This window comes from Malurus melanocephalus, unplaced genomic scaffold, assembly GCF_030028575.1.
Source record: "Malurus melanocephalus ecotype Western Australia unplaced genomic scaffold, MMel_1.1 scaffold_15, whole genome shotgun sequence".
NCBI lineage: Eukaryota > Metazoa > Chordata > Aves > Passeriformes > Maluridae > Malurus > Malurus melanocephalus.
The window spans coordinates 4775727-4794374 of NW_026623247.1; the positions used below are offsets into that span (position 1 = coordinate 4775727).

Sequence of the window (18648 nt, forward strand, 5' to 3'; positions counted from 1 at the left end):
TTTCCTCTTCAGCTTGTTCAAAATTTGTTGTTGTTCAGGACCCTTCTTGAAACTGTTCTTCTTTAGAATCACATRATGGAGTGGCTTTACAGTCTCACTTGTAATCTGGAATATGCATCCTCCAAAAACCCACAGTGCCTGGGAAAGCCTGTGTTTCCTTGCTGGTTGGTGGGGATGTAGCTGCAATTTTGTTGACCATATCTGTTGGAATCTGATGACATTTATATTGCCATTTTACTCCTAAAACTGAATTTTCTGGGCAGGTCCCTTGAATTTCCTTTGCTGTATGGCAAAACTGATCTTCAGGATTATTTTTGGATTATCTTCTGTTTCTCAAAAACTCCTGCTGTGTCACCCCACATGATGATGTCATCAATATATTGCAAGTGTTCTGGGACCTCACCTGTTTCCTTGTTTCCTTTTCCAGTGCAGTCTGGATCAGTTCAGGATAAATAGTGGGGGTGTATTTCCACCCCTGAGGTCGTCAYTCAAGGTGTACTGGATAGGTACAGTTCTATGTGTCCAGGTGGAAGCAAACTGTGGCCTGCATTCTGCTGCCAGAGGAGTGGTGAAAAACATGTTAGGARTATCAGTAGTGGCACCACTTTGCTGCCTTGGTCTGCAGCTCCTACTGAAGTCCCAGCATGTCGGTCACATGGTACACAGAGACGGTGTGACATCATTCAGGCCATGATAGTCTGCCAGTCCTCACTTTCCACTGGGCTTACACACAGGCCGTATGGGACTGTTAAAGGGTCAGTGAGTCTTACTCCCTGGCTCTTCACTTCACGAATCATCTCATAGGTGGGGGTCACAGAATCCCAGGKTGCTGCAGTATTGTTGATGGTGCAGTGATGTGGTAGCGATTGGTACCTGCTGTTCTTTGACCCTCAGAAGTCTCACTGARAGGGGTCCTCTGAGAGACTGGACAAAGTATTGAGTTGTCTAATTTCCTCTGTTTCCATAGCAGCTATCGCAAAAGCTCTTCTAGCTCCTTGAAATATCCTCTTCTGAGGTAATCTATGCCAAGGATTCCTATGGCCTCTGGGCCAGTCAGAGTGTTGCTGCCATTCGTTCAGGCTCACCTCAGCTTCCAGTATAGTTCACTGTTGGGATCCCCCTGTCATCCCAGAAATAGATGTGTTCTGTCCCTACATATCTTGATGGCATCAGGGTACATCATGTGCCAGTATGAACTAAAGCCTTATGCTCTTGTGGGTCTGATGTGCCAGGGCACAGAATCCACATAGTCCATTGGATCTGATTGTCCCTTTCTTCTACCTGGCTGTGGCCTCTGTAGTTCTGGTAATAGTAAGGGTTGCTCACTCCTTGTAAATACGAGTTGAAGGTCTCTTCAAAGCGGATCAGAAGTAATATCAGCCCTTATATTAAAAATTAGCCCTGGCCAGAACTAAGACCGGAGCACAAAGTAGGAAGAACAGAGAAACCCTGTGCAGATTCACTTATATCTACTTGTGAATCGGGTTATTTGCAATACATTACATGTGAAATGAAGTTATTACCAGGCAGATCACACTCTGTATAGGTGTGGGATTGTTGGAAGTACAGCCTATCTGTCTCTGACCTTACAGAAATTAAAGTTTATGCATCAAGACTAGATGGATGTGAATGTTCTAGCAGTATATTGCATGTCTCTCAAATATGGTGTTAATATTAGTTTCAGTCTCTTGGTATATTTTAAAATTGTCTATTAGATACTCATTCTGTATGTGTTCTTAGTTCAGATGCAGAAGGTTTGTGTTTTCAGGCTTCTCGTAGAAGCATTTTGATAAATGAATGCAGAAGGTTACCTTTGGCTGTGAGATGCATTTTTCTATCAGGAAGAGTAGCAACGTGGTTAAGAGGGGGGTGGTCAGAATAAAAGTGAAAGATGTGAGTCCTCCCCAATTCTCTGCACATGTTTACTGGCTATATCCAGTGAGTGTGCCCAGCCCTGCACCCTGGGCTCTCATGAGCAAGAATCTTAGGAGGGCCAAGTTACTCCTCCTCCTGTTGAACCTCAGTGGGAGATACTGCGACTCTTCTACCAACTTCCCCATATAGACTTTCTGCAGGCCAGGTGGTCACACTTCTCCCTGCAAGGTGACTGATATGGTCCTGGCCACTCAGGGACCCTCTGGAAGGAGGGCCACACATTAGCTGTGAGTGCTGTGCACTTGCTTGACTTCACCACCTGGAGTAATTTCTCTGACTTGGAGGGCAGTGCTCGTGAAGTAAATTTAAAAGGTGTGGGGGTGGTGGGCAATTGGAAGAGGATTGAGAGCATCGTAGATATCTTGTCATGCATAAAAACCTTGCCTTATAGTTCCTTGCCCAAAGGAAAGAAAAATATGAAAAGTAAGATAAGAACAGCTGTTTCAAATGCTGAAATTACTGGTTATTTTGTATGTTCTGCGGCTAAAACCAGTGGTAATTTAAATCTTCCTTCCTTTACTATAGTGTTGGAGTTAGTTGCACACAAAATGATAGTCCAATTTCCTAGGAAGGTTCCTTGGAACCAAATGTCTGATGTCTGTGCTTAACATGCTTCTTGCTGTGATGTATGCTTTGTTCTGTGCACTGTGTGAAGCAAAAAGAGGTTTATTACTTTAATGTCACCTTTTTTTCCTGCTTCTCTTTTAGGAGTTTCTTTAAAGCCTTTTCACTTATTGGAGAAACTCAGGAACGTGAAAGAGTTTTAATCCACTTCTCCAACAGGTACTACCAGTGCAACCCAAACAGCATTTCTTCTCAAGGTAACTTTATTTGTGATACAAAGGTCTTTGCTTGTTGCCGTCTTCCTTCATGCTCACCTTCAATAGCGTGTATGATGTGTGCCTGGAAAATGAAGATGTATAGTTGCTGTGTCACACTTCAGAGGCTGTCTGTGGTRAGGATTGACACCCTCAGCCAGGAAGGTGTTTAGGCCTGCTCAATATAAATCCTCAGTTGTAGCACCTCCAGATTTGAATGCCCTCAGTTGTAGTTTGTTGTCTCACTGACTCAGGTATATTGGTACTTGTATTTTAGCTGCACTTTGTGGACGGGAATAGRTCTGGTGTCAGGTTGAAGAGAAGCTGTTTGCTTTCTGTTCTCCATTGGGTGTTTGTGTCTGCATGCACTGGCACCAGGCATGCCAGTTCTTGCCAGTTGTGGGGGTGAATTTTGGGTGCTGTATCCAGACCCTGGCATGGTTTTATTTTTTATTTTCTAGCTAATGTTAGTCAGAATGCTGTCTCCTTGCCAGTGTTTTCAGTCACTTTGGAAATGGGTGAAGGAAACAAACAATTGCATTGATCAAACCTGAGAAAACCGAGATCGTAGAAGAGGACAAGCTGTCTTCTGTAGTAACTGCTTTGTTCAGCCAGGCATGTTGGCAGAGCCATGTGGCCTTGTGACTGCAGCACATGCTGATCACACACTGAAGGAGGAGCATGAAAGAGAGTCATGGGATAAGCTGCACCTTTAGTTTCAAGTGCAAGTGAGAAAGAGCTGTGCTTCCTTACCCCTTGCTTTGTGACCTACCCCTGGTGCAGTGAAATGATGTTTGGCCACTTTGCACCTGTTCAGCTTTACTAGCTGTTGTGCTGAGGAGGGGAAGAGTTAGCAATAAGATTTCTGCTCCTGTGCTGTCTCTGTTCTCTGCCTAATTCATTTTTGTTTCAAGACACTGTAGGCAACTGGCTAGAGTGGGTATGTCATGTCCAGACTGAAATAATGACTTGTCTGATCATGTGGCATACATTATCCCAGGGTGCAAGAGGGAAATTGTGAGTTTTGACCTTAAGGAAGCATTTAGATCCTGCACACTTCACCCAGGATCTTAGCACTGTGTGTGGTTTTGAGCACCACAATATAAGAAAGATAAAAAGCCATCAGAAAGTATCCAGAAAAGTTGGAGAAAGGTCTAGAGGGGAAGCCAAATGAGTAGCAGTGAGGTGACTTAGTTGGCTGAGCCTGGAGGAGGCTGAGGGGACACCTCAGTGCCATTACAACTTCCTCAGAAGAGGACCAGGAGGGGTAAGCACTGGTCTCGTCTGTAGTGTGGTGACAGTGACAGACCTGAAGGAATGGCCTGAAGTTGTGTCAGGAGCAATTTAGGTTAGATATCAGTAAAACGTTCTTCACTCAGAGGGTGGTTGGGCACTGGAAAAGCTCCCCAGGGAAGTGCTCACAGCACCAAGCCTTGCAGAGTTCAATGAATGTTTGGAAAATGCTCTTGGGCACATGGTGTGATTCTTGGGGTATCCTGTGTAGGGCCAGGAGTTGGACTTAATGATCCTTGTTGGGTGCCTTCTAAACTTGCTTGGAAAGTTTATTCAAAAAGGGCTTAAAGTACTACTTTTCACTGAGGTGGACACAATGAAGAGCCTGACAAGAGTTCCCAGGAGGTTCAAAACCACACTTTCCTAGCAAACTTTAGAATATCAGGAATTTTTCAAAATTTGAAACATTCAATCAAAACAAAACACTTCACAAAGCATTGACTTAACAAACTTTACTCATGCAATCTTACATTACCCATGTTTCCAGAAATGGAGATTAGGAATAGAAAAGACAGAAAAAGAAAGAGAGAAAAATAAGACATAGCTACTGTCCTGGATCCTAGTGTGGTTTCAGCTGCCACAAAATCGAAGAAAAATAGGGCCTCCTGTGGCAAACAACCTTTGGGGGGGGGGCTTTCAGTCATCTGGCCACCTTGGGGCTTGATTGGTGCACCAGGGCAGTGTGTGGGGCATTGCTTTCAGTGTGCCAGTGATTGGTGGCAGTTCTGGACTAGAGGGTCCAGAAGGGTGGGGTGTGGAGCAGTGCATCATGCCATTTTCTCTAGAGCTGTCCCACTACATGTGTATTTCAGTTGTTCTGAGCTAGTAATAATTTTCTTCAGTGTCTCACACCTTCCAACTCTATGTTTCTGTGAATCTGGCTTACTGCTGAGGGCCTCAGCTGTAGGACCAGCTTAGAAAGCCCTGTAGTGCTCTCTACTCAACATGGAGCCAAGTCAGCAAAAGTAGCTGACTGTAGTTCTTCAAAATTCAGTGTAATTTTGCTCTGAATGAGGAGGGAGCCAAAGGGGGAGAAAAACAGGATACCCTGCTGCACCCACTCTGCACACAAGATTGAATGTATTTTACTTTTTCCTTTCTGCACTGAAGTAAATGAAGAAGGTGTTGATTCAGACAGTGGTATTGTTATTAGCAAGCAAAGAGTGACAGTGTGGTTTCCTGTCTATTTTGCCTCATCCATGGGTGCTGCAGGATAGTTTTGACAGTTACTGAAAGATGAAATAAAGTCTGTTCTGGCCTGGCAGCTGTGTGATGACCTCATGGTTCATTGATTTAATTATGTGTATTTCTTGATAAAACAGGTTCTCTTGAAAGGAWCAGATTCAATTAGGCTATGAGGCTCAGTTTCAGCTTAGTAAAGGTCCGGTTGTGGTTTTGCATGTGACTCTTGTTATGTCTCTTTCTGCAGATGGCGTTCATTGTCTCACTTGTGCCATGATGCTGCTGAACACAGACCTGCATGGCCATGTGAGTATGCATAGCTTTGTGTGGACTGCTCCTACCCACTGGTCGGAGCCAACTGGGACAGGGTGCTCTTTTGGTAGTCCCTGTGCTGGTGGCCTTCTTGTAAAGCCCCTGCTGACAGCAAACAGCGGAAAGGCTGCAGTCCCAGGCTCTTGTCCTGGGCAGGCCTTTCCAGCATGCCTTGATTGTGTCTGGCTTTGCCAAAATGTGAACATAACTCCCTATCCTCAGGCCCGTTTTTCTGGTGTGCTTACCATCCTTCCTGCTGCAGGCCCTGACCAGGAAGTTGTGTTCGGGATTTTGGGATTTACCCCTTTACAGTATGTACAAACATGTGGGAAGGCAGAATAAAGACGGGAGGTGAAGAAGTTTTGGGGAGCCTACAAAGGGAAGATGATGTTTGCAGGCATCCAGTTGCAGGGGGCTGACCTGGTGGAACCAGAGTTCTGCACAAAGGATGGGTGTACTCAGAGCCGAAGAGTGGAGTGGATGTGGGCATGCTGCGTGGGAGCCCTGTGTTCATGCACTGCACACCTCTCCCTGCTGCCTGCCTGGGGGAACAGTATTCTGGTTCGAGTCCTCTTAGTCACACTGCTGCAGGGTGCCAGCAGCCTTAGGATGGGTATTGCAGCACCCATGGTGCAATACACCTGCTGTGCAAGGTATTCTCATGCTGATGAAAGGCTTCCTCTGCCCTGGAGTTAAGATGAAGTGGGGAAAACACAGGGAGCATGACATGACTGTGCAAAAGCAGTGTACCTTGGGGGCTGCTCTCTGGCCCTCCACTGCACTTGCAAGGGCTGTCGCAGGAGGGTGTCCCTTGGGAACTCTTACACATTGAGGGTGTTGGATTGGGCAGCAGGATTGGAGGCACTTTGGGTCTGTCTCAAAGAGCTGCTCAGCTCCTGTGGTTGTAGGAAATAAAGCCAAGATTTGTGTGTTCACTAGGACTTTTGAGACACACCTCCCGTGAATTGAATGCCTTTGTCTGAAGGTTGTGGAGGCAGGAGGGAGAAGTGAGTTGTGAAGAATTTTTTTCTCTGAAGGTCCTACTGAAGGGTCTGTCAGTCACATGTGAGGGTGATTGGTGGGGTACGGGAATGTGCCTCTTAGGACACATGACTTCTCTTGAGCACACTTGAGTCTTCMTGCATAGGTATCCCACTGCCCAGAGCGATGAGCAGACTGGGGTTCCCGTTTCCAGCCTGCCTAGCCTCACAGTCCAGGGAGGGAGACCAAATGGTCATGCATCAGCTGGACAGCAATTCCCATTGCTCCCTGTGATGCTTTAGTGGGCCCTGCTGTCTTCAGTAGGTACTGGAGTAAATGATCTGACCTATCATTGCTGCTGCTGACTCTGGTTGTTGCAGTGTGCAACTTCGGAGGCTTACCCCACTGGCAGTTTTATTGTGTTGTTCTGTATATGCAGCTGTAGTATTTGCCAGACTCCTGCTCGTATTTTGTCTGTGGGTATGTCATCGTGTTCCCTCCAATACCTCTGATGTCCTGTAATTTTGGTTTTCCTCTTAATTGCTTTTCATTTTTCCACACAGGTGGTAAGTTTGGCATTTTTGACTTGGAATGCAGCCCTTGCAGATATACCTAATTGCCTGTTTCCTAACAAAGATAATGCTTTGCCCCATCTTTGCCAGGATTCTGCTAGAGTAGGAAACAAATGAATCGCAGGGCTTGTCTACGTTGAGCTCCCTTTGGTTCTGACATACTGATCAGAAGTGCAGGCACTTCTATTTCACGATAAGCTCCGCTGCTTCTAGGGCTGTAATGCAGCTGCTCTGCCTTCGGCTCACTCTTGCCTTTAACTCTTGTAGACAAACTCTTACCTACCCCCTTTGTTTTCCTGTCTTGCCACACTTTGTTCTATTTGTAATTAAACTGTTTTCGCTAGGTGTGTCTTGGAAATGCATGCTTGCTTCTCTGCATGGAGGTCCTCACCTAGGCTGGTGCTATAGTTTTGAGGTATCTCTGGATCACCAGGCTCATTTTCTGTGGCACCATATGGAGATGTTTGCTTTGGTCCTGGAGCAAAACAGCCATTTGCCTGCTGTTTTTGCTGTTGGTTTTGGTCAGCTGGGGAAGCTGCAAACTTCTGCCTGGAGGAAACAAATGGAAGCAGGTTGAAGTTGCAAGGAGAAAGGAAAGCACTAGCATGTCTACTAGACAGCTTCAGCCTGCACTTAAAGACTGCAGTTATGAGCTGTGTTGTACAAGCTTAGCAAGAAGAGAGCCAGGGCTACAGCAGTCTGTGTTGTCAGGAGCTGTCCTGTTGTGGGAAGCCATGCATTTTTCTAGTGTTACTGCTGGCCTTCTTTCTGTGTGTTTGTGTTAGCCTCAGGGTGTGGGATCTTTCTTATTGGCTGGGTGAGGCTGATGGTCAAAATTTGGTGGTTTTCCATCTCTCCTGATCATACATTATGGAAGTGAACTAAAGGATGTGCACTTTAAGATAGCATGTAACTCTTGACATTGAATAACCCTTATTCCTTGGTCTCCAGTCCTGTGTTAATTTGGGCTTCTGCTCCCAGCCCAAGATGAAGCTCAGACAAAACTCTTCTGTATTTCTGCAGACAAAGCATGCACTGACAGTGGAAAAGTCATCTTCATCTCCTGACAGTGTGCCAGACCTCAAAGATACCTTGACCATCCCATGGCCCTCTTTTCCCCATTGTCTTTACCATGTTTCAGGCTCATCTCAGGATCCTTTCCTTTCCTCAAATGTCATTTGGTGTCTTCATCAATGCAGTGCTGTAATTGCTGCCCACTCACAAGGCTCCCCACAGGCTGAACAGGAGACATTTTAACACCTGAGGGACCGAGTATGCTTTCTCTGAGGGGTGATGGAGACCGTGATTCAAGAGCACTTCAGGGCAGGCTCTAGATGGAGTTTGACTCCTACATAGATGTAACTGTTCCTTACCCATTTGTGGCTTATTTGGGCAACTTTCAGTCTGAGACTTAGACAGGAGGAAAGAGAACCAGTCTATGAAAATGTCAAATGTCTTCTGTACAGTCTCTTACACAGCCTCAGCCTGTGAATCAGAAAAGGTAATGGTCGCTCCTCCGCATCGCACTCCAACTCAGGGCAGTTGCCATTGAAAGGAAACTAAATTAAAGGGAATTGGAAATTAAAGAGAAGGGTCTGGAAAGGGCCTCAGTCAGATATTTCCTGTGTCCCACTGCAGATTCAAGAAGAGCTTTTCCATCAGAAAATGGTAGTGCTTCTGGAGACATGAGGATGTAAAGCAGCATGTAGATACTCAAGAGGTTCATCATTGCTCTCTTCATTACCGACATTATTAAGCTGGGGATTTTTTGGGGGGGKGTGTGTGGGACTTCGTGTGCAAAAGCACCTTCCCTTTTCTAGCTCTATGCATACAAGGCCGCTCATCTACGCGTAATCTCATGAATGCTTTCTTAGTGCTGCCKTGGGCTCAAAGGAGAGCAGGAAGATGCATTTAATCTGATGTTGCTCATTCCTGTCATTTTGGAAAGCAGCAAGAATATGATGCTGTGTTTCTCTGACATTCCTTTCAGAATATTGGGAAAAAGATGACCTGCCAAGAGTTCGTTGCTAACCTCCAGGGGATGAACGATGGCAAAGACTTCCCAAGAGGGCTCTTGAAGGTAAGGAATTTACTGCAGAACGTGGGTTTCATTTTTACTGAAAGATGGTTCAAAACAGAACGCCCATCTTGCGTTTTCTGAATCTTAATTGTCAAACATGACAAGTGATGGGTATGTTTCTCCTCCCAGAACATGCATAATATATACAGTGTTTATTCTGTTGTTTTCCCTCTTGCCTTCACTTGATAGCGAAGGAGATGCTCTGCAGCATGGAGGGGTGAGACTGAGCTGCAGCACATCTGGCCCCAGAGCTGTGTGCCCTGTAAACTCCTGCRGTCATGCCAGCCCAGAGTGCTGTCTCCTGATTACAGCGGGCAGAAGCAGCCAGTTGGCTCTGACTGCAAATACATAAGGGCTAAGCTTGATCTCTGTGTACAGTCTGGAAGGCGCGTGTGTTTTTTCATCAGAGGTGCTTTGGGTTATTCAAATTAGAGCTGGAGATGTAATTTCAGATTATAATGTGCTGTCTAGCACAGGCTGTGTTGYTTCAGTCTTTGTTCATTAAGTTTGTGCCAGGAGGTAAATGTGAAGAATGGGGGAAGAGACTGAGCAGGACAAACCTTGTTTTATTGTCAGTAATAATGAAAATGTTTCACTTCTTTTTTGTCTGATTGCTAGCATGAAACAGCAGTTTGTTTGAATGAAGGTGTGCATACACTGGAGTTCAAMATTTATTTATTTTTTTGTAATGGAAATAAAAATCAGAAGCTGCTGCATCTGAGAGTGACCTAATGCCTATTGAAATAAATCAAATGAGTTGCCATCTCTTCTGTGGGTTTTGTGTCAGGGCCATTGTGAAATACAGATGTGCTTGCATAGGTGAAAGCAACAGAGTTTGATTTCTAGTGTTGGTAATTTCTTCTTTTTCTTCAGCCTCTTCAGGTAGCTTTTTATTGCCTCAAGTTCTTACTAAGTAGTTGGGAATATAAACCCCCCCTTATTTTAGCTATAAGGTCTTTAATTTTTCAATCTGTATACAGAGTATTTATCTGTCAGCAGCCACATTTAAATTATTTTTTCCCCTGAGGAATCTCATTTCTCACTTTACCATAGAAGGATGTGTCGAGATTAATTTGCAGGCTAATTACAGCCCTTGTTGAATAAACAGATCTCCAGATTGTTTTTAAATAACCTTCCAAGCGTACTGATGAGAGACTTCCACCGGTGCTCACCTGGTGTTTGTTTTTCTGCTGACAGAATTAGGCAGCTGGGGCTGTATCTTGATGTTTAGTGCTCACCTGCTAATACTAGGGATGTGTGACTCTTCACCCAAAGCAAATACCAGGGCTCAGGATTTTTGGGACATTTTGGACTGATGGAAGAAGTTCAGTGTTCGTGTCTCACTTCACTTAAGGCTTTCTGCCCTTTTCTGTTTGCTGCCTTGATGTCCTGGGGACAGAGGTGGCTCCCAGCCTTGGTTTCTCATCTGGCTGGTCTGAAGATCTGATGAGCTGACCCTTGCTTTTTAATTTATCAGCAGAGAGCAGTGGAGTGAGTACGAGTAATTGTGGTACTGTGATCACAGCAGCCATGCAGTCACTAACTGTGCAATTACAAGGACTTAGCGAACATTAATTTTGCATTAGTCTCAATAAATTAAATTCACAGCRCCCTGCTTCAGCACAGCTCCAAAGTGCACCTCTCCGCCTGGGAGAGGAAGAGCTATTTCCACAGGGTGGCAGTGTGTCCCTGTGGGAGTGAGGTCCTGAGYGCCCACTGGTGAGCAATGCAGACCTGTGGCAAAGCGAGTGGGCTTTTCTGCCTCTGCAGTCTCCCCGTSTTCTCCTCGTGGTCCTACTGCACCCCTGTATGAATCTCTGAAGCTCTGCTGACCCCCAGAGTGAAGCTGGGCACTGGTGGAGGGGAATGAAGGCCAGGAAGAGCCAAGTGTTCATCCAGGGCTTGTGAAATGCAGTGCAGCATTTGTTGTGGATTCAGTTCCCAGAGTCAGGGGTGCAAATGCAAATGCTTGGGCTATCCAGGACAGCTGGCTGACAGTCATAGGTCAAACATTACTTTCAGTCAATCCCTTCATCCTTAGTGCTGCTGAGTTCAGAGTATGGCCCTGAGTGTTTTGTCTGGATAGGAAAATAGCACATCAAAGGGCAGACATCATCATGTGAGGGGGACACACTTCTGTGTGATCAGCCTCAGAAAACTTGGGACATTAGATCAAGTTACTCTGTTCTTTCCAYCCCTGTGGAGAGGCTATCTCTATATTTTATTTAGTTTTTTCCAACAACAAGAATTCTTGGTAAAAACCACAAGGCCTTCATGACTTGATTCTCAGTGTGTCACTACTTGTGGTTTGAGAACAGATATTTCACTCTWGTTTAAAAGTAGAAATGAGAGATATTAATGTGATCTTGCTCAACTTGTGTCATTCTGTCTGTTCATTTAACACTGAAAAAAGTTTTGTTTTTGTAGATCTGTCTGCACAAAGATTCTTTGCCTTTCCTTTTTCCTCACTCCTTTAGTCAGATCTGAGATTGCTTTTAAAGTTGGGAGCCATAAAGACAAATATGCTTAACTGTGATTAAAAGTGCAGTTCTGCCCATGGGGTCTGCTTGTATTAGTCATGTATTCATCATATATATATGTAGAAAGGGAAACCATGGCTAGGATCTCCCTCTGTGGAAAGAAAACAAAATCAGGGGCATTTTGACAATGTCAAGAGCCTCATGACTACAGTGTGGGAGTGGTTTCTGTCTCAGGTGCTCACAGCAGATTTAATCAGCTSTAGTGATAACATGTTCACAATGATATGCTAGGGAATTGTATTGTGTGATCATAAACTTCTTCAGAGCTGGGCTTCACCAGATTTTCTGAAATGAGGAGGTTGGCTTACTTACTGCAAGGTAAGAGYCTTACCTTGGCTATCCATGCTTCAATTCCTGCGGACAGTGTGGTCCCCACAAATAAAGTGCTGGTACAGTGCTGGCCACTGTGTCTTCCTCTTATCATCWTGAGACAAGGTGTGTGGGAGTGCACTCCAGGAAGGTGGCAGTAACAATGTCTTTCATAGGTAAGGAGAGAAAGTGTCTTCTGTGGCCCACAGCGAGCCTGCAAGAAGGCATCTCTAAGGAAATTGATCCTTGGGTTTGTTAGGCAGTGTTCTGGGAGGAGTACTCTGTTAGGCTCTGTACAAAGCTCCACGTGTCCTGCATAGGTGAACATTATCTGCACTTACAATTTCAAGATACCTCATTCATGGAATTAGGGGCATCCCCRACCCCTGACATGGGCTGACTGGTGACGGTGCTGTGACATGCCCACTGGATGTGAGGAAGTCATTCCTGGCTGTGTGTCTTTTGTTAGGGGGTRGTAGCTCTTCACTGACCCATTGTACTGAGAACCTCCGTCATGCTGAGGGACCTGGGATGCTCTGCAGGGATTTTGCTGGAATCATCCTGTCAGGGGCTGCTGATGGAGATAAGACACCARTCCTCCATAAAGATCTGTGTTTTCTCAAAGGCTGTTTTTTTGGGTAGGCCGTATCTCCTGCAGAAGTACTGTAATGAAGTGACCAAATTAACTTCGAGCTGCTGGTGCTGAACTCTTCTGAAGGACCAGTCCTCCTTAATTTCTTAAAGAATCTGAATTCTTGATCAGGATTCCTGGGATATGTAATTTCCTACAGAAACTGCAATGTAGCGTTTATCTCAGGTTGCTGTCAGTTCCGTGCACTTCAATTAATGGGATTATTTCACCATTTCTCTCTCCTCTCTCTCTGCCCCTCTCWTTTTTTAATTCCCTTTGAAAGCCCTCCAAAGCAAAAACTCAATTTAAAGAGAATTACTGGCATCTTACTCATCCATTCCAATAATTTCAAGTATTTAGCAGAAGAGAATGATGATCAGGTACCTRACTCCTCCCTGCACACCCTCAGCCCCTCCCTTTGCTCAGAGGAACTCAAACYGATTGGACTGCTGCGTACACTCTTAATTGCTCTCATCGGCAGTGTCTGTACTTCATCTATTTAGTGGCTTTTTGGCAAGAAATTCCCACCTTCGAGGGAAACCTTCGGGGGGGGGGGGATGAGAGCATGTGATGGCATGCCAGAACAGCCCCAGGAGGACAGCACTGACTGCTGAGCAGAGAAAGGAGAAGACCTAGTGTCTTTGCTCCACTGAATAAGACAGAGTTCTGCCTCCTTGTTTCTTCCTCAAAACAAAGTTTTTCTCTTAAAAATATTTGTCTTTGAAATAGTATTTCTGGACTGTTCCTTATCTGTATGAAWTGGAAAATCTGTTACTGATGGCCCCTTTCAGCTGCTAGGAGACAACAGTGTCTGGCAGTATAAAAGCCAGGGAATGCAGGATGCAATCATTACTCTTTGTCTTAAGTAGTAGTTTGTGAAAGCATATTTTCACTCTCCAAAGAGCCACAGATCCATAGTGGAGGAAACACCCGTCTTGTCTTCTCTCCATCCTTGCTAAGAACCTTCCTGCTGTGGTAACCCTTGCTTCCTTCAGCTTGGAGTCTATTGGGTGTTGTCATTTTGTCCTATTCAAGAGTAATAACCACTTAAAGCATGCCTGTGCAGAACTGTGAATTGGACGAGGTCGTGCTTGTGTGTGTATTGCTTTGTGTCCCTTGAATTAATGACATTCCTAACATCTCCCTGCTCTGTTGAAATGCAAATATATTTTCTTTTTGCATTTCAGAAACTTACTTTAGTGCATGTAGAAAGAAATATCTGTAATCTGTGTATTTTTTCTCAAGTCAGATAAACCCAGTTATTGAGTTGAAGAAARCTTCATAATATCAAAAGCCTAATATCAACTGTCTCTGAGTAGGGAAAGCAGAACTTTARACAAGGCTTAAAACATAAAATTTTGCTAAGGTGATCCGGGAATAAGGATTGCTCTGCATAGTCTAAGGGTGGTATTATGAATTACTTGCCTTACTAGGAAGCAGGATGGACCTTACTGGATTTCAGGATGGACCTGTTTCTGCTTTCACAATCTGTTTTCCTTATATTTGCAATTCATTATTTTTGCTCTTTCAGCCTTTCAGTGCTTTGTTTTCCAATTGTTATTCAACAGATCTCACCTAGCCTACCAGGCTTTTGTCTGAACAAGGAGTGAAACCCAAGCAGAGTCGGCTAAGAATTTCCATTACTACTGTCTGCAATTATGTGGCTCATTATGAAAATTTGGGGGGTTAATTTTCATCTGTGGAGGCAAGCTTTCTGTAGTGTATTGTCCAGGTTGATCAGACAATGGAATTATTTGATGTTTGGCTTCTTCAGCCTCTCAGATAGCCAAGGCTGTCACTTGCCGCCCACTTTAACTGAAATGCATAGCAGTTCCCAAGGATGAATGTCAGCTGTCAAGTGTGGAGGATACAGACTGGTAGTCTCCAAGAATGATGCACTCTGGCACTTTAAAAGAGGAATTTGGGGCTCTTTTCAGGCTGGGAAATCTCTAATACAATGTCACACATACATTTTGGTCCCTATGACATATTACTCCCACCTCCATGTAGGTAGAAAACAAATTCTGAAAAACATTCTTTGATCTTCCACCCACTGATCTGCTTGAAATTTAAGTTCTGTGCTGCATCTCAAGGGAAGAAGGAGTAGGAATATAATTTATACCATATTTAAAAAAAAAAAAAAAGAAGAAGAACATTCCTTACACCAGCTTCAGGATTATTGCTGTATAATTCTTTGCTATTCCTTCCGTTTGTCACCAAACTTTCCAAATGACATGGGACTATTCTCTCTCTGACCCAGTTACACTATTTTCTTTCAAGCAAGAGTATTAAGCTGCTCCCTAAAATGCGATTTTTTTTTTCTCCTTTCCTCTAATGTTAAATGAAATATTTAGTTTTCCTTCCAAGGTCATGCTTTCTCAGAAGATTAAGTATTCACAATATCCTTGTACAAATGTAGGGCAAATCCAAGGTACCGGTTTTCTGTCCTGTTGACAGATGGGTTCTGGAAGGTGTCATGAGAGGTAGAAAGGCAGCTGGACATGGCTCCATAGGTAGATGGAATTGTGGAGAAAAGGGATGTCAAAGGCTACGCGTATTTTTTTCCCTTTCACAGTGCAATGCCTTCAAGAACAGGTGACACACACTTGAAATCTGTGTGGATCTCAGAGTGGTCTCAATTTACTTCCTCCCCCTCTCATCTCCCACTTCTTCCTCTTCCCCTGCCTTCCTTTTGCCCCCTTCCTTTCTTCCTTTCTTCCTTCCTCTCTCTCTTCCTTCCTCCTTTCCTTCCTCCTTTCCTTCCTCCTTTCCTTCCTCCTTTCCTTCCTCCTTTCCTTCCTCCTTCCCTTCCTCCTTCCCTCCCTCCCTCCTTCCCTCCTTCCCTTCTTCCCTCCTTCCCTCCTTCCCTCCTTTCCCTATTTCCTCCCCCCTTCCTTTTCCTTTTTGTTGATGTTGTGTTTGCTGTTTGAGTTCGAGAGAAACCTTGGAGGCTGCTTGTTTTTCTTTTTTTTTTTAAATGAAGATCTGTAGGGGAGTGGTGAGGGGTCTATTTTGGTGATGTTGACTCTAAGCATGCTCACTGCAGGGACAGGCAGAGGTTGTTTGCAGCTAATCTGAGACARTGTGTAGATTTTGTATCAGTTGTTGAATCACTTTCCTGTGAGTTTCCATCACAGCTAATGCAGAATTCTATGGTTTTGATGCTTTTATGGATTTGTTCAAAATGCTGCTGTTTTCTGTAGGTACATTTGGCAGCTTTAACTTGAAGAACCTGGTGGTCTGTGTTAGTTGTTACCTACTATATGGCTCACTTAATTTCTGTGAGCTCTGTTGACAGCAGATGATAATTTCTAAAAGGAATTCAAGAAGAGAAACTTTTTCACTTGGATACTATAGTGCTTTGCCAGGAAGTACAATAGCTAGTTTGTGAAACAGCTGTTCTTCAGATCTGTTGCAGGGAACATGAAGATGGCTAAAGGCATCTCTTCACCTGCTCTGCTGATCAGGATAAGAKGGTGCATGATATCTTTGCATCCCTGTTATTATCCAACAGCTTGTTTTCATTAAACCTGTGGTTTCTTATCATTTTCAGCAGGGCACTTACCTTGGGAGTGGTTTCTTTTTGCACAAGATGCAGCATGAATGCCAGAGAGATACAGTGAAACCAGGATTGATTTGATCTTCGACCAGTCATTCCACCAGTAGTTATGTCACTCTACTCAATTCTAGGGGCTTGTTGATGTAGAAGGTCATTTGTAAAGACTTTTGCTTTGATTGGGAGCCTGCTGGTTGTGGATGTGCTTTTAGCTTTCTTCTCATGTAACCTAAAACAGGGATAGTTCAGTTGCCCTCATCCAGTCATCCATCATTCTCACACCATTCCAGCTGTTACCCTGCCAGGATTCCTGTTGACGTGGTTGCTTATGCAGTATTTCTGCTRTTCACAGGAGACATTTAGATTTAATTTTGATTGTCAGCTCCCAGTAGTCAGCAGACCTCAGAAATCATTATCTTAATAATACAGGAATGTTACTGTTGATCAGTTTTAAGCTCTAGTTCTGTAGCCATTGTGTGTCCGTAGCTTATCCATCAGAATTAACTTTGTCCTTCCTTTCCGTTTTGAGGAGAGATAAAAATAAGATGAAGAAAGGAGGAAAGATGAAGGGAGAGGGAAAGATTTAATGTTGTTTATTTAACAAACAGTATTTAGTGGAAGCATTACATAGTTCTATCTTCCTGTGCTACACAAATAYGTTACCGGCTTTTGAGGGTATATTTTAAGTAATTGATATAAGCTGTATTTTGTCAGATTTTGGTTTTTGTACTTGTCATTGACATCATGCCTAAATGATGCTAATGGATCCTTGTGCCTTTGAGGACACTGGAGTTCTTCACATACAGTAATAGGGTCCTTAGGTTTGTACCTCAAAAGCCAAAATTGAGTTTTACTTAGAATTCTGCAGTTTTTCTTCTTGTATTGTTGATTCGCTGAGTGACATTAGGAGGACCTAAGCAAGGACTGAGTACCTTTTACCTCCCAGGGAAACTCGACTGGTGGGAGGAACAGATGGGAAGGAGCTTGTTTCAGGTAAGTTGAAACAGCTGTCCATTTCCTCTGTGGGTGATGGGATCTGACATCGTGCCTTGTGACAAGGGAAGAGCTTTTGTGTGGCTTCAGAAGGATGAGATAGAAGGAATGATAGAGAATTTAATTTTCTGCTTCTGCATCTGTTTTGACCCAAAATTGAAAATTTTCCTGCTGGTTTATGGTTTGTTCCTTAGAGGAACTGATAGGGCAAATCCAYAGATAGGGTCACAGGCCTTTTGGTCCCCCCCTGACTAAATGAGTATTGRCATTCTGCTCCGTTCCTATCACTTATTCGCTGACCTCTGAGCTAGAGGAAGATCATGAATTCTTGGCACACTTGGGGGGTCCCCTGGGTGTGGTCAGCTTTGATTTTTCTGATACTGCAGGCTATTTCAGCCTCTCTTTAAAAACATCTCTTCTGTCCCTCTATTTATGTTAACAAGTCACTTCTCCCTCAGAAATCCCCGTTGCTCAGCTACAGACTTAAATCAATCCTGTGTGCATACTAATTTCTAAAATGGTGGGTCTTTTCTAATGTCGAAGAATGTTTTTTTTTTCCGGAATACAGTCAGTGTGTACACAGAATACAGGCTAAGTCAGGAATGCAAAATTGTATTGTCACTTGCAGATGAAAATCAGAGACACTGATGAATTCTGAATGAATCCTAATGTGAAGACATTTAAGGCTTCAAATGCATGATCTCAGGAGGCTCTTTCTTTGGGAGAGTGTAAGCTGAGCAGTGTTTTCTGTACTCAGCTGAAAAAAGGAAGAAAGAACATCCTGTCATCCTTGGACTTTTGGACTGCTGTAGAAACAGAGTATTTCCTTTGTGAAGTAAGGTTCCTGTCCTACCTGAGAATCTGCTACCTTCAGCTCAGAGAATGCTGGCTGAACTGCTGTGCTGTGGGCAACAGAAGAGAAATATTGCTTTGATTCAGTCTAGTTCGTGTTTARTAATAAAATTGACACTGGCCTAGGTCTGTGTGTGATATTTAGGGAATATAATTATTTCAGATGTATTGGGGGTGCTTGGGGAGTTGGCCTTATAAATTTGAGAGCAAGAATAATCTGCTAGGTAGGGGGCTGCTAGGATAGAGAATGATTTGTGGCCATTTACGTAGCACCTGTCAGGACCTGCTGCTTAGCTCATCTGGAGAGCAGTTTGACTGCAGTGCAAATTTCCTCTAAGAAGAGATTTTCTTTGAAAAGCTTTTGCACAAGCAGTGGATTATTTCACATGGGTTAAGTAATATAAAACCTTTTTTGGGAAGTGGCAGAAGTAACTGAGAGCATGCTTGTTGCCAGAGAAAAAGGTTCCTTTCAATTAMCCTCTTAGCAATGACAGGTTTGTGTAAAAAAGGGGCACATTTGATCTTAATGTGTGAGGTAGCGATGGCTTTGCTAGATATGACTGTTGTAGAAATGAAAATATATGTCTCTTGTTA

At 43.9% G+C, this 18648-nt stretch overlaps 1 protein-coding gene across 1 annotated transcript in view; it reads left to right on the forward strand.

The window, feature by feature from the left end:
- PSD3 (pleckstrin and Sec7 domain containing 3) overlaps positions 1–18648 on the forward strand; it is a 112010-nt gene that overhangs the window by 44652 nt on the left and 48710 nt on the right. Inside the window, exons 7-9 of the mRNA XM_057385247.1 lie at positions 2644–2756; positions 5476–5534; positions 9084–9173. Coding sequence (XP_057241230.1) covers positions 2644–2756; positions 5476–5534; positions 9084–9173 — 262 coding nt within the window. The remainder of the gene's footprint in view (positions 1–2643; positions 2757–5475; positions 5535–9083; positions 9174–18648) is intronic.